General features: G+C 42.8%; 1 protein-coding gene across 10 annotated transcripts in view; it reads right to left on the bottom strand.

Moving 5' to 3' along the window:
• STRBP (spermatid perinuclear RNA binding protein) overlaps nucleotides 1-18,416 on the bottom strand; it is a 60,064-nt gene that overhangs the window by 16,726 nt on the left and 24,922 nt on the right. For 7 of the 10 annotated variants that reach the window (XM_032131055.1, XM_032131061.1, XM_032131062.1 and 4 more), the window contains exons 3-16: nucleotides 17,690-17,907; nucleotides 16,801-16,966; nucleotides 14,952-15,096; nucleotides 9,572-9,666; nucleotides 9,061-9,156; nucleotides 8,231-8,342; nucleotides 7,560-7,657; nucleotides 7,020-7,131; nucleotides 6,231-6,323; nucleotides 5,148-5,347; nucleotides 3,000-3,161; nucleotides 2,085-2,219; nucleotides 1,415-1,555; nucleotides 727-850 (exon numbers count right to left, since the gene is read on the bottom strand). In XM_032131055.1, coding sequence (XP_031986946.1) covers nucleotides 727-850; nucleotides 1,415-1,555; nucleotides 2,085-2,219; nucleotides 3,000-3,161; nucleotides 5,148-5,347; nucleotides 6,231-6,323; nucleotides 7,020-7,131; nucleotides 7,560-7,657; nucleotides 8,231-8,342; nucleotides 9,061-9,156; nucleotides 9,572-9,666; nucleotides 14,952-15,096; nucleotides 16,801-16,966; nucleotides 17,690-17,907 — 1,897 coding nt within the window. The remainder of the gene's footprint in view (nucleotides 1-726; nucleotides 851-1,414; nucleotides 1,556-2,084; nucleotides 2,220-2,999; nucleotides 3,162-5,147; nucleotides 5,348-6,230; nucleotides 6,324-7,019; nucleotides 7,132-7,559; nucleotides 7,658-8,230; nucleotides 8,343-9,060; nucleotides 9,157-9,571; nucleotides 9,667-14,951; nucleotides 15,097-16,800; nucleotides 16,967-17,689; nucleotides 17,908-18,416) is intronic. The other 3 variants (XM_032131058.1, XM_032131060.1, XM_032131063.1) reach the window with 2 other exon arrangements.

Genomic DNA, 18,416 nt, shown 5'->3' with positions numbered 1-18,416 from the left:
TTGTTTTAGCAAGTGAAAACTATATCTGGATTCCTTTCTCATGTCACCCACCTCAGACATGCTGTAGAGTCACAAAGAAAGTGCATTTTGAAAAGTAAGAGGATGGAAAAAGTGACCATTTCATTAACATTTTCTTGTGAAAATGTGAAATGCGAACCAGAAGCCTTTGGACTTCAAAAGCTGTTTCTGCTAATCAGAACAATGCAGTGGGGATGATGACTTCCCATCAGCCAGAGTATGAAAAGAAATTCTTTTATTTCTGGCCACCACAGAAGCTACTAATAGATGCTGCCAGGTGGAATTAATGTAGAAGGTTTTTGGGAGCTCAGGGACTCTTGAGCCTGCTGACTTCATGTTCACAAAGGATTTTTGGGGAAGGCATTCCTAATGCTGAACAGCTCATGATCCAGAAGGTTCTTAGGTAGGAAGAGAGTTTTGGGAATTGTGCCATGGCAGTGAACTATAAAGACAAATCATAAAATAATAAAGCCAGGAAAGCCATTATGCCCATAACTGTGTGCTCTGTGCACACAGAGCTTTAAGCTGTACACTCATAAAGAATACACTGCCAGCTTTCCAGCTCTTTGATTTATTTAAACCCCCATGAAGCCTTCTGCTTCATCTCAGATGGTTAAAGAAATCACTTGCACAGGTGAGTAACACGCATGAAAAAGAACACCCCAGCAGACAAAACCAAAACTATCAACTACAAGCGTGGTGCCTTACCTGGTGTTATGTATCCAGTAGCAGCAGCTGCCCCAACAAATGCCCCTCGTGTTAAAGCACCCCGTCCTCTGCCTCGAACAGCCTGGACTGCTGCAGAAACAGCTGTATTGACAACCCCTTTAGTCTGCCCAGAGCGACAAAAAATAGCAGTTCAGAGAGTGAAAGTGCTGCTGGAATACAAGGCCACCTGCATTAAATCACCCCCTTTGAGAGGGCTCTGTAAACATGCCTGATGTGCCAGGCTGGCTGAGCACAGACTGGAGAGTGCTGTGCCAGAGGATGTGAGTGACAGGGACACAGCGGGTCCCTGGCCCTGTCACTGCCTGCAGAGCCCAGCACGTTCCCTGTGCTCAGCCCTGGCAGTCCCTTCCCTCAGACTGTGCCTTATTTACCTCGGATTTGGGCATGACTGAACACCACTGGCTTCTGACCCTCTGTCTGCTGCTCCTCCCTGCTCTCTTTCCCACTTCCTTACAACCTTCCTCTCCTCAACTTACAGCACTGGTTTTGCATCTCCCTTACCCTCCTGAACCAACATAACTGCACCAGGGCAGGATTTCACCCCCAAACAACCGTCTCATGACAACACTGGCCTGTGTTAACCTCACTTTACTAGAATGCTGCCTTCTGTATCAAAAACCAACCCAGAGCTTGGATAACGGTCCAAAAAGCAAGTGACAATTCTTACCTGAGGAAGAATCTTCTTTTTCTTGTTATTTGCTGCATTAGGCCCAGAAAACAGTTTTTCAAGTGCTGCTAATGCAGCACTTGCTTTTGCTACTTTCTTGTTTGGGCCTGCACCTCTGAACTTCTGCCCATCTACTTCTACCTGAAAATGAAGACACGAGTTTATGCCTAGTATTGATCCATGGGAACACCATGCTGCACCCACTCAGCTGATGTGCCACCCATAAAGAACTTCAGTAGGGAAAAACATCCTCAGTGTTTTGTGTGACAAATTTCTATTGATTCTGGATTTGAAACTGCTAAATGATACCACGGTGATCTGGGAACCAATGTGTCACAGATACTGGGACTCTGGAAACTACAAGTGCAACTCAAAGATGACCAGCATATCTGTTGGATACTGAATTTAGCCCATACCCTGGAGTCTTCCTTGTCATGAAGTTTGGAGCTGTCAGAATCTAGTTTTAATTCTCACTGTATTTTCCTAAAGTAGAAAGGCTATTCCTTTCCCCAGCTGAATCATCACAGCAGCAATGAGATACATAAAAACCTGAGAAATCACCACCACAGGTGTGCATTGCAAAAAGCAAAATAGAAAAAATGTGAGCTGCAGCAGCGACTCTGCTGCACCATTAGTAATCCCTCACCAGTTGCACCTGTGCTCCACTCACCTCCATGACGAAGCGCTTGTCGTGGCTTCCCCCTGTCTCGGAAATGAGCTCATACTTCAGACCTCTTCTCTTTTCATTCAGCTCCATCACTGGGTTTTTGCCACTTGCTGTGAGTATGGGACCCTGAGTTCTTACCTAGAGAGACATGCAGAATGTTACTTGAGAGCCTTTCTCTTTTCAAAAGGCAGACAAACCTCTGCAGATCTGTATCCCAGGTAACACTGCCCTGGCTGCAGCATAACCTGCAGTGCTGGCACAAAGGGGAAGTCTCTAAATAAGGGCAGGAGGACAAACAATGGTGTCACAGAAGTCACACCTGTTTATTTCTGTTGGTGAGGGCTACTGTCCTCATGGCTTGGTCTAGTGTGCGCACAAACTAAACATGATGCCAGCTGCACTTGGAATTGCAACCCTGAGAGAATCCAAAGCTGAAGGTGGGGCCATGGTGTCAAGTTCCTTGAAAATGAAGGCTTTCACACCAAAAGACTGGCCTTCTCAGCCCTGCACATATCTCTGCTGCTCCATCTAATTATGTCCTGGCACTACCGAGCTCAGACTGAAGAAATCCTCATGCCCTGAGTCACATGTTTCAGTAGAAATATCTGTAGCTGTTTGGAAAGCAAGGTAGAGCTGAGATCTCAGCACACCAGATCACCTGCAATAGAATTTTCTCAGCTATGGATAAAAACAGGGCAGTTCCATTGAAAATAATCCATTTCCCTTTCCCTGGAAATTTCTCAGTGGACTAAACACATGTGGCTTGAGTTATCCATGATTACACACTGTCTGGAAATAGTCTCCCAGTTGAAGAAATTTATGTTTTACCATCTTGACAAGTAGAACAGAAAAAAAACCCCCAATGATAAGTGAAACCCCAAACCTCTCCGTCACTTGTACTTTCAATGCAATCCTCACCTCTAGGGTAGCGGAGGTGTCGGCTGTGGAATTTCCAGTATTATTATTGCTTGAGATTGAAGACGTTGTTTCATTTTTACCTTCAGTATCTGATTTTTCATCAGAACTTACACACTCCACATCTGCATCAAAACCCGTTGGATACCCCATCGCTTGTAAAACCTACAACAAAGCCCCATGAAATGAACTGTGACAGAGCCAGCAGAACAGGAACAAATATAAGGCTGATCATAACACAACAGTCCACCATACACTTAAAAAAGGCAGATTGCTTAGAATATTAGTTTTCTCCTACTTGAAATGGAGATACCATTTCAATGGTTGCTAGTGGGGAATACAATATCAATGGGGAAAATAATTTCGGGTTTCCAAAAGTGGAATCAACACAGAGCTGAATTTTAGTCTCAAAGATACTCATGAGCATCATTCATCATCTCAAAAATTCCTTGTAAAATAAGAAATTAAAGACACTGTTTAATGGCCTTACAAGGAAATAGTTTCATGCATGATTTCCCCCTTCTCTGTGTCTGTGGCCAGATCAAGAGATGGACTGTGGGGCAAACATGACAAACAGTCTTGTGAGAATTAAAGCCTTGTACAAGATGGTACTTCTGGAGCTCAGTTCCTTCAAAAACATCTCCATGAGCAAGGCCAGCCTCTCCCTTTAACCAGCTTCCTGACCCAGCTGCACAGAGCTACCATGCATAGGGCAAAGGAAACTGAAAGGAACCTGAAGCTCTGCTGAAAATTTAGGGCCACGAACAAAGTCTGCAAAAATGACTGTGTTCCAACCCCGAGCTGAGAACTGCCTGGGTAACCCCCGGCTCAGCTCCCATGCAGTTGGGACACATCTGGTTGCATTTTCAGGGCTTCTGCATTTTAAAGAGGTCAGATTAGAAAGTGAAATCATCACATTATTCCCTCTTATAAGACTGGGAAAGCACGGTCTGGATCTGCTGAGAAAGGAAATAAAGGAAAAAAAGCAAGTCTCGACCACAGCATCCATTTCCTTTTCGCTTGAATCGCGGATGTTTTGATGTGTAAATTTAGAGAAAACAGAGCTGGGTCGGCACCAGCACAGATCTGGCTGACGCAGAGAAGGTTCAAGGGCAGAGCAGTCACAGTTTTTGAGGGCAAGTGGGTTTTTTGGGCTTTTTTTTTTTGTTGTTTTCTAAACTGCAGGGAGGAAGGCAGAATAAAAGAATGAGGCAGAAGGTCTGGAAGGACACACATGCAGAGAACTAGCTACTTTTCCTGGAGGAATAACACATGCCCTCAGATACTTCTGGGCACTTTGAACTTGAAAGCACATAGGACAATGGGATTTTCAAAACTGAAATCAAAGGAAAGCAGAAAGTTGCCAGATGAAGATTCTAAAAAAGAAATTCTTGTTCAAAACCAAAATGAGGCACAGAATGACAGATGGGTCTGCTCCTATCAGAAGAGCAGTTCTATTAAGAGATGTTCTTTCATAGACTCATTTAAGTTGGGAAAGACCTTTAAGATCATTGAGTCCAACTGTCCATTAACCGAGCCCTGCCATGCCCACCACTAAGCCATGTCCCCAGGCAACACATCTGGTGGATGCTCATGTTGAGCATTCCAGTCTGTCCTGCTGTCATGTAGAGCACCTACAGGAAGCAATAGCACCTTGACCAGTCTCTGAATGATACCAGTGTCCTACTGGAAATTTGACTGGATAAATCATTTACATGGTTTACTCAGTACACAGAGGTACTCTTCAGACATTGAGGACAGAAGTCCGTATTTCCAGGAGCACACAAGCCAGGAATGGACACAGAGAAGGAGGGGGAGAAAGAAGGAGCCACCAACATGCCATTTCCAAACCAACAGGAGGAAGGAGTAGAACAGAACACAGCTGAACCCCTCCCATCCAGGATTTGGCCACCACCTTCAGTCCACTGCAACATGAGCTGACCTGCAGAGCCCTGGGCAGTTCTTCTCGCCCACCAGCACAAAACCAGTGATGCTCTTTGAACCATGCCCAGCTGCATTTAGAACACACTGCAAGTAGCTCAGCTTAATGAATTAAAAAAAAAATGTTGAGCTTGCATATTACTAGTTCTAACCACATTTCATACTCCATCCCGAGATCTTGGGTTAGCAGATTACTTCAGGCTGCCTTACCTTCACTGCCACATGGAGCTTGGCTGTTTTCTTAGAAGGTCCTGAAGCTTCATAAGTCGTACCATCAACATCTACAGACATTGTGAAGACTGGGGCATGGACTGGACCAGACTGTGACAGCAGCTTATACTGAAGCCCTGGCCTGATTTGGTTCAGCCTCATCAGAGCATTCATGAGATCTATTGCTTTACTATCTAGTACTAATACAAGATAGTAGAAGGGGTGGGGGAAGGAGGGGGAAGGAAAATGAACAAAACAAGATGAACAGAAAAATGAAACAGTTTGCATTTCAGTGCCTTCTGTCTGTATCAAGGAGCAAAACCACCCCTCACCTCTCAAGAGGGTGAGGAGAGCCATAATGCTGTTAAGTCTTTAATAAGCCATTCTAATTTGGGGTAACAACTATAATGACCCGGTTTTATATTAACACTGTTCTGTTGCAGCTAGCTGTATTCCTCCTGGCTGCTCTAAAGGGAGTAATAAGTTTTATAGCTAATGGGGAACCAGATCCAGAACCGGCATCCAAGTAGCACAGTGGAAATAGCCCCCAGAATGACTGGACTCCAGAATGACTGGATCCCAGAATGACTGGATCCCAGAATGACTGGATCCCAGCAATGCCAAGAGACTTCTAGTCTGTGCATATGTGCAACATTAACACTTTGCAGATTACACATTTTATTCTCATTGTGGGAGGTCTTGAGAGACCAACACTTAACTCAGGAAGAGGAAGAGTGAAGAGAGTTCAATCTTCACTCAGCAAAGTCACTGCAGTACTTTAAAAAGACCCCACAATACAGGGATGTTACCAACAAAATATGTCAGCTGCTTAGGCACCTTCAATTCTGGTGTAACTTGATGGGTAATCCCATATAAAAATGCAAATAATTTAGTTAGTAAAGCATGTCAGGGGATGCACAGTAAGAGAGGTGTTTGACATTCCAAATGCAAGGTGATAGAGACAACAATTTTGTTCCAAAGACTTTTTCACATGCTCTACCACACCAACACAGAGAAACTTTTAAACCAGCTCCCCCTGTACAATAGATCTTTGAAAACAGAATGGAGAAGTGCTGCACTTACTTTTCCTCAGATTACGCTTCATCTTTTTATTTGGATCTTTATCATCCCCAACACTGTCTTCAAACGGTCTCTTCAGAGCAGACGAGCCTGTACCTAGGGTGTAAAGTTCCTTGTAATACAGATATGCCACTAGAAAAACACAATCCCACAGCAGGAGTCTGATTAGCCCCACACTGTTCCTTGCTTGTTTATAGTGAAAAGAACTCCTCCATCAGTCACAGCTTTCTTATTGCTTCATGAAAGCCAATACTGGTTTACTGCTCACTCTACCAGACCAGGCAGGACCTCTGTGTTCAATACCAGCTGTGGGATAAGACTGCAAACCTGCAGTGCTGTTTTCCACAGTTAGTCTAAGCAAGACCTTCAACAGTGTTGTTTTTACAAAAAAATGCACATGGAATTTTTTTTTCAGTAGATATATATTGTTTTCTAGGAAGAATTTTAGAGTAATTCTTATTGTGGACACTCACTATATGTTTTTTGGCAAATCTACAGTCTCTCCTTCCAGCGTAAGAGCATTTCGCTCTTCAGATGCCAAAGGACTTTGTGGTTAAAGAAAATAATCGGCTATATTGTGGTTGTTCTACCTCTCCTCTCTTGGTATTTCTAGAGAACAGAACTTCCAGATTTTTTCCTCATGATGAAATATTTTTTTAAAAAATCACCCCACATATAACAAAGAAAAGGTTCTACTTAACACTCATAGCACATAATTCAGAAGTTCACCAATTCTAAATTAACTCCTAGTTTACTGCCCAATTAGTGACTTTTGGAACAAATAATACCTACCTTCTTTGTCAGTTACTGACCAGGAATATTTCTGAAATGACTTATTTGATGGGAGGGGATCCATTTCCAAAACTTTATAGATCTGCCCAAAGGCTGATAATCTGAGCGCGTGCTGAAAGGCACAGTAGAAACACAGCAGGATTTCACTTCAGTTGTCCAAGTTTTTTGATAAGTCTTTAGACACAAAACTACTTCTGTGGTTTTGATAGACAGGAAGACAGCTTTTACAGCTGATCTTTGGAAAATGCTAATGTCTAAAAGCATAAAAGTCATGAATTTCTGTAACACAGAGTGCAGGGCACACTGACATGGAGCCCACCCAGAGGCTCTGTGCTGGGAGCAGAGGTGGGTGCACAGACATCCCACTGCCTCTGCAAGGATAAGATTCCACACACGTTTAACTCTTGCTCTCCTGGACTCTGGTTTAACCTTTCCAGGATAGCACACCACAAGAACTGTCAGGACTGCCATCCTGGTAGAGAATAAACGGTGCTAATGAGCTGAATTCCTCACTGTTGCAGCACACACAGAGTTCCCTACCTGAGCACTGTGTGTAATGGCTTCTTTTTGCTGAACTGTCATGTAAGACAAAGCGTCCGTGGGCTCGCGCTCGCAGGGGTCGTGCAGCCCCGGGCCCCCTGGCAGGGAGAGGAATGGGGATTACTGAGAGGAACAAGCAGCAGTGTGCAAACAGGGACTGACAGAGCAGCTGAGCCCAGCTGCTGCAGAGTGAGCAGCACCCCTTCTCCAGCAGGGAGTCAGGCCTCACACAAAGCAAACTGACCCTTGCAGTGGCCACAGAACTTAACCAGGGTAAACACTGCACATGGGTGATAACATGAACTGAAAGCAGTAGGTTTAGAAGAAAACAGCATATAATTTGGACAGGTATGTAGATTTCAAGTAATCTGTAGAAACCAGATAATCACTAAGTGTATTTACTTGCAACCCCTTAATGAGGTAGGGGTTAATTTATAACAACTCTAACATTCCCCATTAACTTCTCCTGCAGTGGCAGTATCATTCACACAGTGACCACTATGCAAGATATTTTTTTTTAATTTTAATTTTACAGAAGAAACCATTAATTTCACTCCACGGCAGGTTCAGGGTTCACAGCAGGCATTTCTCATGTAATCCTACAGCAACAGCTAAATGTTAAGGTGGGCTGACCATCTCTTTGTGTTCCTGGAGTTCATCTGGCCCCTTACCAGGAAGCAGAATTCCAGATGCCAAACACTCCATCACTCGTCGCAACGCTTCCCCAGCGCCCAAAGGTCTATTACAAGTACCTATAGATTTTTCACATATAAGCTCGAGTGGCTAGAAGACATTAAATTACGATTAGTATAGACACAAGGGTAACTGTGACTTCAGTTAAATATGGGGGGACAGAGGGGACAGTCAGTCACATCAGGTCACTTCGTTTGTAATCCACTACAGGTCTAAGGGACAGAGACCTGCCCCAGAGGAGGCCACATCCTCGTGCAGGGCACGTCTTTGTCCCCTGCTCTGAGTTGCCTTTGGAGCAGACCAACTGCTCTCCACCGTCTGCCCAAAAAGTCAAAAAGGAGAGGTCTCTAAAATAAAGTAAGGTGAATGTTCTCTCAGAGGGTTTTCAGTTCCACGCTAGAAAAACACCACCTCTGCTGCCCTACAGAGTGTTCCTCTCCGGGCATGCAGAGCAAACCTACCCCAGGAAAGGGGAACAACCACTGGCAGGGGTGGCATTGTCATGGGACCAGAGTAGTTTTGGAAAACTAAACAAGAGGGATGGAAGGTAACAAGTGGGAGTCTATTGCCAAACCTCCGGGATGCGAGAGGCCCACAGCAGCGTGTCCCTTCCCATGGGATCAGTGTGTCACAGACTTGACTACTTGCCTTCTCTCCCCTACATGGGGAGCAGTTAATGGGGAGCAAAGGGACGGGGGTAGAAGGAGGAGTCTCATACAAGACTCTGCTTTCTGCAGTCCAGACACTGCTACAATTCTCAGGAGATCTGACACATGACCTTGTGGCCTTCAGCTCTTTCTGTACTTACCCAGCCTTTCAGTGGTGCCCATGTGGGGACTCTGTTGCACAAATCCCGCAGAATACGAAGGACAATTACACATGATTTTAGTCCATTTGCCCTGGCCTAAAACAAACAAAATGATTCCAATACACCTGCAAAAGCCTGGTCTTCAATTTTGCTTTTCTTTTTAAATGCACAGAGTCCTGGGATAGATTTTTTTAAAAATTATTATTACTTAATACTTAATCAGCTTCATGCAAAATAAAAACACTTATATAAAAGTACACTTGAATTTAGAGAGACACATAAAAAAGGCAGTGAAATGTCAAGATTGCTTTTGTAGCCTCATGACAACTCTGGACCAGCTGACTGTCTCCCTGTCATGTTTGCCCTTGCACAGTACAGCACTGGGTTTGGAATTCTAGACCTTTGCTCTAGGAGGGACTAGTCAGAAATTAAAGAGGCATTAAAATTAAAACTGTCTCAAATTAAACCTCGCAAGGCTACAATAACAACAAGGTAAGAACAAAGAGCCAACCTGAAACCATTTGGCGTGCCGCAGAGACGCCAAGGCCTCCAGGCATTTCTGCCTGTCCAATAAGTCCGGAGGATCTTTCATCGCAACATTATCTACTGGTAAAAATGGGATAAAAAGAGACAGATACAATTTGACCAAGGGGTTTCTGTCACAATACAAAAAGAGCGGCAGCATCTCAATGAGATAATAAGACTCCCAGAATTTAAGTGCACGGTGTTATTTAATTTAAACAAGCCATTAAAGGTAGTAAATGTGCACGTGTGCAACAGAAGCAAAGGCATTCACTCCTTGTAAAATAATAGTAATAATAAAGATGGCCACTGCTACAGACAACCTGGGATCTTATTAAAAATGTAGAACACATTGCAGGGCAGAAAATAGCTCTATAGCACTTCTCTTTTTTTTTTTTCTGTTGGGATGTATTGGGCTTTTTTTCCTCTTCTTCTTCATGACTTTTATTCCACAAAGGTGGCACAGAATTTCAAAGCTTCTTTGGACAAGAGGAAGATAATCTCAGGGGGTAATAAAAAAAATGTAATAGGTAGAAAGTGAAATTACATCCATGCAATTGTTGAACATTCCAAAGAAAAACATTGAATATATTTGAAGTATTATTGCATGAACAGTACTAGCCAGTATAATTCAATGAAAGAAATATACAGGAAATGCTAGTACAATGTTTTGGTTTGATTAGTCTTTCATATAATCAAAGCATATGAAAGAGTGGGTTTGGTAACTTCCAGGTCATTAATGTATTCGAGACGAAGTGCCCTCTTGTAAAAATCTTCCCAACAGCAACTGAAACCAACAGAGGAAATTCAAAGATGGATTTGAGAGACAAGACACTGATATGTTCTGTCCAGGTTTACATTTTTTTGCCTTCCCTCCCTTTCTCTTTTTATCAACCAGCTTGTAACAAACTGCTTTCAGCAGTCAAATCCAATTAAGGGGAATTTTCTATCAGTCCTTTCTTCTGTATTTATTTTATTTTAATCCAAAGGAGTTTGTAACATCCAGATTCTTTGGAAACTCTTTATAAATGACAGATTCTACACTTCTGTGGAATCACATTACAAAGATACTAGTTTTAGGTGATGTTGAGAACAACTGGAATAACCAAATGAATCCATGGCTCAACTAAAACCTTGAATATGTAATTTTCCTATGAATACATAATTACTCTTGAGTTAAAAATAAGTAATTTGGAAATATACTCTTTTCATTATTCAAAATAGTTAATTCTCTAGGTCTTTAGAGACCTTTGCAGAGCTGAATGAAATACTAAATCCATTCCAAATTGAAGACTCTGCTAGATGAGCAAAATCCAGCATGACATTTAAAATGTCTTTAAACCAGGACAAGTTAGGAGAAAAAAGTTCCATCAGTTTGTTAGTGCCATCTCCAAATACATTTTCGTGGGTTACTTTGAATGGGATTGGCTGCATAAGCAATTGCATCTTTAATGTTAAGGCTGCCTCTCCTAAGCCATTTCCTGGGAAGGTTACTCTGGTAAAAGCACTTAATGTTACGATGAATAAAAGAGCCCAAAGCCAAAAAAACCCGCAAGTGTAAAACTGAACAGAACCGGTATCTTGTCTGACGGGTGATGGTTGCAGTTGACAGCTGCTGACTCAAGTGCTATAAGCTTATTTTCTAACCCCTGTGAACTTCACAGCAGATATTTGCATTGTTTGTTATTGCCCTCATCAACAGCATTCCAGGATTGGGATTAATCACTCCTCTTGTCTGTTTTCCAAATGAAAGCTGCAAAGTCGCAAAGCTCTGGCTTTCTTTGAGCACAAAAGGTCACTTTGGAACACAAGATTTGCTTCTAAATTTCCTTTGCAGTTTCGTTGTTTTCAGGAGTGATATTTGTGGCACAGGATTACTCAACATCCATCTGGGTAGTTCTCTGACAAGACTTCACTGCAGACAATATAAACATCTGCTTAAAGCTCAAGTATTGTATCAAACAAGTACTGTCAATGAATGATCAGAATCTTATTTTAAAACGTTAGAAAATGGCAAAGGTGACTGACTGCAAAATCATTAATTTTTTGCAGTGAACTGGGGCTCAGTGTTGTATGAGGCTTTGCTAAAGAGTGTTGCAGTCATTGACAAAGTAAATTAATTTTTCCTTTAAACTACAAACCAAACAGAATACATGTCACCTGTCATTCAGGTGAACCAAAAACCTCCTAAGATTTGTTTTGATTTAGAATTGTACTTTTTCTTACAGGATTAAGGCCATTTTCCAAGGTCTAATTTACAAATATCTTGGAGAATTTTGCCAATTGTTAGTTCAGTCCCAGTGTCCTGATGTTGCAGTCTGCCAACTTTTGGGTGCAAGATTCTATTAAACAGAAAGGTGAAGAGAACAGGCAGTGAAGAGGGCGAGCGGCTTGCAACGGGCTCCCTTCGGACCCCTTCAGGAGAATGGCATGTTTCTTCATGCTCTGCCAGTCAGGAAAGTGAGACCAAATCAAAATTTTCAAATGGGATTGCAAAGCTTTCCTTTTTTCCTTGTAGTTTTAACAAGGGCAGTGATCCAAGGAGTTTAGTAAAGAGTAAATTCTAAAGCCCTGACGTTAGCTCACACTATGCAACGCAGAACCAATCCCTCAGGAATTCTCTCCCCACTGCTGTACACATTCTCTTCACACAGGAGCTGCCAACTCCATTCATTTGAGCCGTAAGAGGGGCCTTGTCTTCTCCGGAGAGGGGAGGGCAGTCTGGGGCTTGCTGCCCCTTCAGAGGCACTTGGCCCCTTGGGAGCACCACTGACCATGTCTTGCTCCAGGAGCAACGGGACTTTGGCCCCACTTTGGTGAACCAGCTTGTTTGTAGTTACATAATGTGGTGTTACTGTATGCTCAGTAACAACTGGTTTTCAGGATACAAGGTTCTGGTCTGGAAAGCCTAATTCATATTTGATGCTGTGACTAAAAATTCAGTTTCTTAAAAAGTTTAAAATTGAAACTGTTGCAAAATGCAGGCAATTAAGGTGCTTGACTTCTCAACATGAGAAAGCAGAGCTTTATGGGTAGCTGTTTGTGAGAAACACCAAAATGCACACACACACTGGGCCACTATTTATTTTTGCTAAAGAGCAGCAAAAACAAATAGGACAAACACCACGTCTTAAACATGAACACTTTTCCAAAGAGGTGGGGACTGAAGAGAAATCCAGGAATGTTTTTCGATACATTCTGACATCAGGGCATGAAGGCACACACAGCATTCCTACAGAACAATGGGAGCACTGGTAACGAGGGCCGTTGGCCTGACCTGGGTTGTTAGAGAACAGATTAGTGCTAATCCCACCACAGAAACCTTGGTCAGTTTTCCACAGGCTCAGGCAGCCCAGGCCTATCTTACATGGAAGATGAAAGGCAAGTTCAGCAGCACTTTGAGCTCCTTCAGTCAAAAGAATGCATGGAGTCAACTGTCAGGTTTTTAAAACTGCATAGGAAGTGTATCTACATTTGGTCGACATTGTTTAGTGGTACTGAAAAAATACGGCAGTGCTTTGGAGATCAAGGTGTTTTCACCAGTTTCTCCAATTATGTTCCCTTGACACTAGACATGAAACATTTTTGGTCTGAATCTAAGTGATTCTAATCCAAGTATGGTTGGAAAGATTACAAAAAAATGTATCCCTCTGCTTCCAATTTACTTAGTGACATCTGCATAATGCTCCATATACCTTGAAAAGGAGTGTGATAAATGTCTCTGTTCTTTGTGATGAATCAATGCCAAGGAACCTGGACTTTAAAATGAGATCGATGACCCTATTCCCTGTCCTGAGCAGCTGCACAGAATGACAGTGTATAACCACTTCAGGAGAGGTGGTAAAATAATTTTAAATTTTAAAAATATAGTAGAAACCTTTGAAAATATTTTAAGATACTGAAAAAAAAAATAGACCACCTACATTTTAAGCATGAAAAAGCATAACAATTCCAATCCTCCTTTAGTCTGAGATGAATTCAGAAATTCCTGGACTTTGCTGGCATAACAGCATCAATTTTCGCAAGAAAATACTTGCACAAGGGCAGAAGCCTTTGTGTAAAACTGTATCCCCTTGTGGGAGTCTCACAAATCTTCACCATTGGAATTTGTCCTGCACTTTGTGCTCTCTCATGAACATGGATGAGCTGCAGCAGCTCCAGGGCTGGTCTCAGCATCTTGTGGGAAGCTGAACAACTAAAGGAATATGCAGTTTATTTTTAATGGTCTTGGAAACAGCATTGTTGCTAATTTGGGAATAAACAGCCAGTGCAATTAGGGGATCTTTGCCATTCATCTGTTCTGTAAGATTTTTCTGCATTCGACTGCTGCCAAAGTATTACATGTCACTTGGAAAGGGATCCTTCCTGCCATCGCCTCCAACAAAATGAGGAGAAACTGACCAACATTTCTCATCCCATCGGTATTCCATGTGGGAGAGGGAGGAAGCAAAGGACTTGTGGCAAGTCTAGAAATGGGGAGAGAGCGACAGGGAGTTCCCTAGCCCACACGGGCCCAGCTGCCTCAGTTGTCATGACAGAGAGTGGCCAGTTGGTCAAAGGTCTGACATCATCCAGTGGCAAAGTTTCTAGGGATAGGTTTGGGAAGCAGAAGCAGAAATTACTGTCAGGATTTTAAAAATACAACAAAGTATGGCTACATTTGCTCTTCTCTATTGCTCTCAGTTTGTTTCCAGCCTCACTGGTACTACAATCACCATTCCTGCAGCACGGGCACAGAACTGTGTTGGACACCGCGGTGAGGGAGAAGGAACAGAAAGGACTAAGTGACAGTTTTCTAGAACTATTTTGCTCTAAGGACATGAGGTACAATGTTCAATTCAGAAGCAAAAGTGCTGTATCACAGCACCGTAACTTCAATTGTATCCCAGTTAGGAAATTCTTAAAGCCAGAAACATACACATCATCAATCAATAAAAACTGAGGGCCAGGATGACACACTGGCAAGCTTTGAGGGAGAGGGCTTTTACATAAAGAGAAACATTTTTATGAGTGTTTCAAGAAACTATGAACCAATCCCACTTGACTGACTTAATTTGCAAACAAGACTGTGCAGCGCCAGGTGCTCAAGAATTAAATAACAAGTCTGAAAGAAAGGAGAACTAAGATCTAATTGTATGTCAAAGTTAACACTGTAGGAATAGTGCTTGCAAAGGAAAACTCGCATATTTACATGAAATTTAAGTGACTGTTGTCTTTTTAAGGCACAAATATGTAACCATGGTGGCAATAGCCAGTCTAGTCAGTACATGATGCACAATTAAAAGCCTACTTTCCAATTAACCCTGTGCTGCACAGTCAGGACATTTAGCTAGAACAGTCTTAAAACCAAGTTAAAACGCTCTGTGTACCTCCTTCTTTCTTCTCTGCTTCATCTCGGATGAGAGGGGATGTGAGTATCACCTTCAAAGTGAGCTTGGGCTCCTTTGTGTTATGAATAACAATAGCTGCCTCATTTACATGCTCCTCCACCAGATACTTCTCTTCTGTAAGTTTCTGAAAGTCACCAAGAAAGATTTCAAGACTCTCCCAATTGACTGAAAAAGTGAAGAATCTGTATATGTGCCTCAGCTAATGAGAAAGCTAACAGGGCATTGCAATAACAAAGGCGGCCTTGCCTCCCTCATTAAAAGCAATTTAAAACATTCCTTTTGTAGCCAGTGCTACAACTGCCTGACAGTTCGCTCTGTTAACTGAATTGTATCAGAGTTCTCTGCAGTGATCTCTCTGCAGGTCTTTCAGCAGCCCTTTGGGACCTCTCTCAGCCTCCAGAAGCGCAAGGACAGCCACAGATGGCTCAGAGTCCTCCAGCCATCCCTTCTGTGTGGAGTCTGGTTCAGCAGATCGGTGGTTAAGATGTCTATTCTGACCCCTTCCGTGATGCAATCTGCTCTGCGGCTCCTTTATTGTTGGGATGAAAATGGCTGAGCATCTGCTCTCCATGAGCCTTCAAAGCAGCAAAGCAGAAGCTCTTGAGTCTCTGTACCTCACCTGCTCCTTTTGTCCCCTAATGGGCCTAAACCCTCCTTTGCCTCCAGCATCTGATCCTTCTGCAGGGCCTCTTCTTGTCTTCCATGCTCGCAACAGTTGGAGTATCTCATGAGTCAAGAGTCCTCTTCCCTCATCTTTACAGTCCTTCCCCACAGGATCTTACCTCCCTGTCCCTTGAATTTATTCAGTCTTCACATATTTTAATTATATCTAGTCTCTCATTTTATCTAACTTTTTTTGAAGCACATATTAACTCTTCTCCTCACTTTCAACCCTCATTTCATGCCTCACTACAAAATTTATTCTTTAATACTCAGTACATCCCTATAATTTTCAAACAAGTAAAATTTACTCTTTACTACTCAAAAGATCCTTTGCATTTTTAGCTATGGATAGGGCCACATCTCTAGGAACAACAGTAGCTCATTAAAACAAGCCCTTTGTGTGAGAAAATGAATGGTGAGAACAAACAGCTGTCAAGAGTGGTAAAACACAGGGAGAAAAGCAGATCAGGAGAAAAGCAAGACTGAGTTTGGTTGTGGTTTGGAGAGGGGCACTTGCAGTGGAATATTTGAGGGCAGTTCCTTGGCACCACTGTTGGTGAGTCTGGAAGCTGGAGTGATTCCTCAGCCTCACCTCTGTCACAGAGGTGGTATCCCTAAACAAGCTGCAACTGCTGCCCACTGGGTGCCACCATCAGAATTAAGTAGCCATAAATAAAAATAATGTGAGCTCATGATTAACATGAGCCAAAATGAATGACCACCTAAAATGACACATTCCCGCCTCGGCAGCACAGAGGGGTGTATGTGGGAACAGCCCAAGCAAAGCAGCTGGTTCAGGCAGGGCACAACAACAGGGACTGAGTCACACACTTGAGCAGGGAAGATTTCTGCAGTTCAGCTCATGTTGGTTGGACCAGAGCGCCCAAACCCACACTGGCTTCGTTACACACAGGTCAGCTGCCCCCTGAGGGAACTGACAGCACAAACAGGAGTAGGCAAAAACAGCATTAAGAGGTTACATTTTGTGAGTAAGAACTTGATGTCACCACATTAAACATGTCACACGCCCCAGATGCCGTCCTAGATTCAGAGTATATTCCTTTGTATCACTTGTCTTTCTTGGTGGAACAAATTCCAGCCTTTCCCCAAATAGCTCTTGCAGTGCTATCAGCCATTGTGGGAGGACTGCTCCAAATTAACTCACCTGAATTTGAGCTGGGAGATTGTCTTTAACAATACATAACAAGGTCTTTGTGGGTTTTTCTTTGCACATGAGAACCAGCTCCAGATCCATATCGTCTTTGATCAGCAAGCCCTTTGCAACCAAGCCAATTCTCATAACGCCACATAACGTCCGACCACCTTGATCCCTGGAAGTGAAACAATTTAGGGTAATTAAAAAGGGATTTTACTCTCCAGCTACAGTTTAGGGGAGCCACAGTAAAGAATTTTCAAAGCAACATAGGAACACTTAATTTTTGAGTGCTAAGAAAAACACTGTGACAAAAACCAGTTTTGTAGACTAAGATGGTTTAAAAGCAATAAATGCTTCTTTGACAGGCCAGCACCAGGTCTTGTCTCGTCCAGTTGTCTCCAAAGCATTTACTGCACACTTGGATTATTTTTTTATAAAAAATCAGCATCTATGTGGGGCTGAGTTGCCAGCTGGGGCTAAACCATGACAATAATGGAAAGTAATGGAGGCTGAGGAAAGTTGGTTTGCTGGATTATAAAAACTTCCTTTTGCGTATCAGACTGCAGGAGCCCCCAAGCACACGGCTGTCCATTTGCACTGGTGTGTTCTGGGGAATTGCATTTGCTTAAAACTGCTGAAAGGTTTGTCTGCTAAATGCAACTTCACAACATCACAGTAAAATAAACAAAGAAATGGAGAGCAGCTGGGCTTATTGCCATTCCCTGCACTCCTCCCCCATGCTCCCACCTCAGAAAGTCCAGATATATCCCCCTCCTTCTATGAACATTCATCTGCAGCAGACCCAAGTAACACTTATAACTCTTATTAACTCTTATTTGGAGGAAAGGAGCCATTGAGAGCAGCACAGGGACACGTTGTGAGCTGAGGCTTCACTCACTTGGCAGTGCCTTCTGCGGCTTCCTCCTTGGCTTCCACATCACCCTCACACTTTGCAGACTTGTTCTTTTCATCCATCCAGTCAGAGACATGCTTAAGGGCACATTCTACTGTTGAGACCATGTTCTGGACAGCTTCAAGCTCCTCTGGAGATGGATAAATGGTTGAATGTTTCACCATTACGTGGCGGTCATCATTAGCAAAAGATCGGATCGATCTCTGTTGTGGAGTGGGAAACAGGAAGAAAAGAGAACAAAGTTATTGGATAATTGATAGGACATAGGACATTGCCTGAATGGGAATCCTCCCTGGCAGAGGTAATAATGTGTTTTAGGACAACCGTTGCTTATAATCATGCAGAAGTAATTATTTAAATAAATTTTTAAAACAAAAAAGAAAACAAACACCAGTGCAAAAAATCAGCATTAAGCTAGTAAACATATTTTCATAGTTTTTCTTATTTCTCCCTGTCCTGCCCCACCAAGATTCCCTTGGGGAAGAGGGCACGGTCTGCCTGGCTGGAGTATAACTTAGAGTGCTGAAGCAGGAGAACACAAAACCCCTGAGTTTCATTTCCAGATTCATTAAGTGTCTCTGACTTCCCCCCTCCTTTCACTTGCTTGGTTATTTACATTAACCCTTCCAAGTCAGTGAGAAATCATTCAGAGCTTATCTTGCTGAGCGACCTCATGGGGATCCAAGCTGTGAGCAACAGCACTGAAAGGAAG

This window comes from Corvus moneduloides, chromosome 21, assembly GCF_009650955.1.
Source record: "Corvus moneduloides isolate bCorMon1 chromosome 21, bCorMon1.pri, whole genome shotgun sequence".
In the NCBI taxonomy this organism is placed as follows: domain Eukaryota; kingdom Metazoa; phylum Chordata; class Aves; order Passeriformes; family Corvidae; genus Corvus; species Corvus moneduloides.
The sequence above is the reverse complement of the archived record's forward strand: the minus strand, read 5'-3'. Positions and strand labels throughout refer to the sequence as shown.